Source organism: Planococcus citri, chromosome 2 (genome assembly GCF_950023065.1).
Source record: "Planococcus citri chromosome 2, ihPlaCitr1.1, whole genome shotgun sequence".
In the NCBI taxonomy this organism is placed as follows: Eukaryota; Metazoa; Arthropoda; class Insecta; order Hemiptera; family Pseudococcidae; genus Planococcus; species Planococcus citri.
The window spans coordinates 11,075,900-11,081,261 of NC_088678.1; the positions used below are offsets into that span (position 1 = coordinate 11,075,900).

Here is a 5,362-nt window from a genome sequence, read left to right on the forward strand (position 1 = left end):
GATGTGTAGTATTTAGATTGTTTTCCGCAATGACCAATGAGCGATAAGAATAAGATAACTGATACGCAAAATGGAAAGTGGGAGTAAATATTTTTGACCAAGGTACAGGGTGCGCAGAAATATCGAGTACCTTACCTACTCCTAAAGAAATTTTTTTTGTTAAAAATGTAGTTTGGCATCTTGGCCGAGTGAAATACTTGGAATCATCCAGAGACAACCACGAGGCACGAGATGACGATACCACAAGTTAGAAACATGTAGATTTTAATTGGAAAATAGCTCAACTGGCACGAAAATTTTTGAGCCAGACAGAGGAAAATCAAAAGCGCTAGGACCCAAATTTGATTTTTTTAAAATTCTTCAAAAATCTCAGTCAGGTTAAAAATTTTTTGTGCCGGTTGTTCCCTGTGGGGGGGGTCGGCGATTTTTGAAAATATCAATGACTGAAATTTTCTAATTTTTTCTACCTACACTCCTACAGTTTTTGAAATGGGCTTTATTTTTGATGATTCCTTCATTTTGGTCTCTGAATTAAGATAATTTTGTAGTAAGTCGTTTGTAATTTTCCCTACCACTAAATCTTATCGATGCTTCTCCCCCTCCCCCTTTAAAAGTAGGGCTTCCAACTGATTTGTACGTTGCTTCCATTAAAAATTATTTTCGAATCCAAAATTCCACATTTTTGGAATCAAAGCTCGAAACCACTTAAAGTTAAAGCTCATTCGTGAGCATACTCCACTTGCAAACTTGCCCATTATTTTAGCGGTTAAAAAATCATTATTTTTTCCAATGATAATCAAAAATTCGTGCTTTCCTTCTTTCCTATTGCTGAAAATTCTAGCTTTTTTGCAGTTGAAAAGTTTCGATTTTCAACGTTAAATTGCCAAAAGTTTCAAAGTGAAAAATCTCAATTTTTGGAAAAAAAATTCCGAAAAGGTGTACTTAATTTCTTATTTTTAAAAATTGTTCATTTTTACTAAAATTATCTAATTTTGGCTTTAAAATTTGTTCTCTTTCAAAATTATCTATAAAAGCTAAGCTTAGGTAAGTATTAATTGCCAGAAATTGCCAATTGCCAAAGTATCTTTTTTTGGCAATAATTCTCACAAAGTTCTTTTTGTTTGAATTGTCAAAATCCTGCTGTTTGCCAAAAATAAAAAATCCTCGCTTTCTAACAAAATTTCTAAACATACTTACTTACTTAGTAGTTTTTCAGAAAGTTTCGAATTTTTTATTTTAAAAAAAAATTGTCCAAATGTCTCGTTTTTCTGCCAGAAACTCTCAGAAAACCATTCCTTTTGTTAAAATTGTCAGCCTCGTTTTATTTTTCCTAGAATTGCCCTTTTCGTCAGAAATTGCCAAAATCTTTTCCTTCTTTGCTGCCAAAAAATTGTCAAAAAGTCTCGATTTTTCGTCCAAAAGTTTCGAAATAGTTAAGTAAAGGTTACAGAGAGAACCGACGATAAAATATTTCAAATAATTATTTAAATAGGTAGGTAAACAAAATCGAATTATAAGGTCACATCTGCACAGTATTCAAAATTGCAATGTCAGAAAATAATCGCTGATTTAAATAAACAACAAAGTTTTCGGTTATATTTGAATGGGGCATTTTATTTGCTAAGTATTATAAAATTTTGATAATTATTGAGCTTTTTTGAGCTTTAAATTGCTCCAGAAGCTTTCCCAGTTGACATTTAAAACTTTTTAGATTTTTCCTGATGACCTGTTACCAAAATCTTTCCACATATCCGAAAAATTTGAATTTTTTGATTTAAAACATGAAAAAAAGTTTAGATTGGTGAAGTTGATCCATTTGACCCCTATTTTTACGTACTTACCCGTTGAAAAAGTTGAAAATCTCCTTTCACTCAATGAAATAAACTTATCACAAAAAAATCATAATTCGAAAAAATTCAAAAAATAAACGAATTTTAATTTTTTTTGCTATTATATCTAGGTAAGAGTGATTTTCATCAACTTTTTTATGAGATACGTCAAAAAGAGGACAAAATAAGACAATTGAATAAATTTAAACTTTTTTTGATGTTCTGAATTGAACATTGAATCTTTTTGAATTTTGATTTTTTTGAGATGAGTTCATTTTATCGAGTGAAGGGTTTTTTTTTACTTTATCAACGGATACGTAAAAATAGAGGTCAAATGGATCAACTTAACCTATCATAAACCGTTTTTCATGTTTTAAATCAAAAAATCACATTTTTTCGCAAAGTTTAAATTTTTTTAAATCGACTTTGTTACAAGTTACCATCCCAATTTTTTAATATGTTGTTCAGCATGAAAACGTGACCATCACATATTTTTTTTCAGAATTTTTGAGAGTCGGAGCAATATGAAACTTACGTTTTGAAACTTTTCGAGCTAATTTTTCGTATGAAAAAAAGTGGCAACACTAATTTTTACGATATCATCAAAAAGCCTTTCAACACTCCTAACAATGGGAAAAAGTTCCATTTTGGTATGTATCGCGGTTATCGAGTAATCCACTGCTGAAATAGATGGTATTTCAAGTTTACTGAAAACTTCGACACCCCCCCCCCTAGCAGCCTTTGAAAAGGGGCTAGAGGGCTGCGATTTGCACCATTGGTCATCCCTTTGGAAGTTCTTTCCACAGGAAAAAATTCAAGAAAATTGCTGACCCCCCCCCCTTACCACTTCTTGGTCAAATTGACGTGGAATGACCCCCTATAGCATTGTATAGTGTTTCCTCGTAAAATTACATATCTAAATATAAAACAATAAATATGTGTTAGGGCTATAGGTATAATTGAAAAAATATATATTTCGTTTCGTAAAAATGAAGAAAAAAATCAATCAACAAGCCAAGTAGGTAAGGTAATTACTAATCAGCTTAGGTGATTATATGATATAAAATCAAACGCTTTTAACTGTTCAATATTCCATTCATAGGTAGTTGTATTTAAGATGAATGCGGAAAGTCACTTTTTAATATCGACTTCGACGAAGTACTGGGGAAATTGGCCGGGGTACTGCGAGGAGTACGCTGGAGGTGCAGCTGCAGATGAATTAGTTACTCCAGAATTGTTAATTCTGAACGACATGCCATTTCCAATATTTTTTTTCACCTCAGTGTTGTAGCTGTGGAAAACCAGAATCGAGTAGATTGTGAAAGCTATAAAATTGAAGAAAACAATTATTAGGTAGGTGGGTAGAGGTACTCTCGCTTTATTACGTAGTTCAATATAATTATTCAAGTACCTATGTGGTGTAGATATTCATATTTTTGAATTTGATTAACGTCATCTAAACTTTTTTACATCAGATACCTACCTAAACGCTACGATAAATTTTTAAATGAAGCAAAAATATTGCTCAAATTGCATGCTTGATCGCTTGGTAGGTAATGAAAAACATGACCAATATATGGTGCACCGTGAAAAAATAAGTCAGCAGATTTTGACCCCATTCAGCAGAGACTTCCATTTTGAGTTAAAAGTTAGGTGGGTAACTACTCAAAAAAATTTTTAGCTCAGTAGGTGCTCATGGAGGGGAGACATGGGCTCTCAAAGAGTGGACATTTTTGAAAAAAAACGTGATTTTTTCACTTCTGTCGTTATACGAACCCAAACTGTTTTGGTAAAAATGGCCCAGTCCCAAATGAAAGTACCTATTTAAGATTCTGTGTCGATCTATGCAATTTCGCGCAAAATCCAAGACTATACTTTTAGGTGCTCATTTGATACTCAATTTGACTATTTAAATATTAATGAAACTAATTGATAACTTACCAATTCCAATGAATACAATGAAGCAAACAAATGCTAAAACCGACCCATACATCGAATTCATTAAGTTTAAAAATTCCTCTTGATCTTCTGGACGTAATTTATGTGCTTCTTCGTTCACTGCCTCATTATACAATTCCCTAAAACTATCATCCAAATTAATCTGCACCGTCTCGTAAACTCCATAGACCACTCCCAAGACTAAAAATGCAATGTCCGTGCTTAACAAAGAATTGGAAGGTGTTCCCTGAAAATATATAAATATTAGGACTTAAGAGCTACTGTACTCGCAAATAAATGAACTTAAGTATAGAACGATTTAAAAGCACATCATATTGTGTTGGAAGCTGATTTTGATAGGTATATAGCTGACGAATATGCCCCTCGTGCACGTGATGAACTACTTACATTAGAAATGGATATGATTGTGGCCAAGAAAATTAATCCTCCGATTACTGAGAGAAATAAATTCGTGTAAAACAACGGAGGATTTGAACCTGTAGGGCATTAACAAAAATGAATAAGTACTTCAAAACGTTCATCATTTACTGAATAATAAAAAAAGTTGAATTTTCTTACCTATATATTTGTTGAACGTAGTATCGCCATAACTAGTCAAATTGGACATCACGCTCCATACATTACTGATCTATTTGAAATAAAAAATATTATTTTAATTAGTTGATCAATTCATATTTCGGTACATTTTGCAATCACAGCCGATCTTTTTTTCTCTCCCCTCCCCAGTCGAATTATAAGAAAGACTGATCTTCTACGATTTTTCAAACAATTCTAGTCAAATTCCAAACACAGGAAAAAATGAAACGAAACAAGTCAAAGTGAAATTTACATCGATTTTATTCTAGGTACATACGAGTATTAATCCGACACACACATGACATACCTACTTATGTAGGTAGGTGAATTAAAAATAAAGTGACTTACCAGGTGAACATAGAGTAAAAACAGAGTGCCCGTTCTCAATGACAAACAACATACGTTCTTAATTACTGCCATTTTGAATTGTACACTTTGCTCACCTCTGAGTAAAACTGAACAAGAATCGAGTGTTCGGAAAAATAATTTAACAGAAAACAAAACCAACAAAATAATTCACTGGGTATATTTTAATTCGACTGAATTAAACTGATGTGTGGGTATAGAATGATTATTTTAGCGTATCTTATCTATAATATTATTTAATTGCGTTCATGTGCGCGCGAATTTTAGCATTTGTGTGTTTTGATTTTCGAACCGAATTACTCAGCGATGACTATATCAGTTATTTTTCGCCATGAATGACGTTGCGACGACGACGTTGGAAAGTAAGAGCATACTTATACGCAGGTGCAGTGCAGATAACACATATGTACGTCTATGTACAGTACTCATTACTGATATGGAATAGGTGTCAGGTACTTCAGTAGCAGTAGTAACGTTATGAATTTAAGACCATGTAGAACTATCCCATATTCCTCAGTCATAGCAGCATTTTCAAGAAAACAACAACTTGGAAAAAAAATTCTTTAAAATAAAATTGTGGCGAAATAAGTAGGTCGATAGATAGGTACTCGTATATGCATGAAGAAAATTTT

General features: G+C 32.6%; 1 protein-coding gene across 1 annotated transcript; it reads right to left on the bottom strand.

Annotated features, from left to right (window-relative positions):
- Window positions 1-2,783: 2,783 nt before the first annotated feature.
- LOC135834605 (uncharacterized) lies at window positions 2,784-5,040 on the bottom strand. The gene is made up of 5 exons (XM_065348526.1): window positions 4,713-5,040; window positions 4,347-4,416; window positions 4,176-4,264; window positions 3,771-4,014; window positions 2,784-3,154 (listed from the first exon to the last, which is right to left on the bottom strand). The coding sequence occupies exons 1-5, from the start codon at window positions 4,782-4,784 to the stop codon at window positions 2,961-2,963; spliced, it is 669 nt and encodes a 222-aa protein (XP_065204598.1). The 5' UTR covers window positions 4,785-5,040; the 3' UTR covers window positions 2,784-2,960.
- Between the last annotated feature and the right edge of the window lie 322 nt (window positions 5,041-5,362).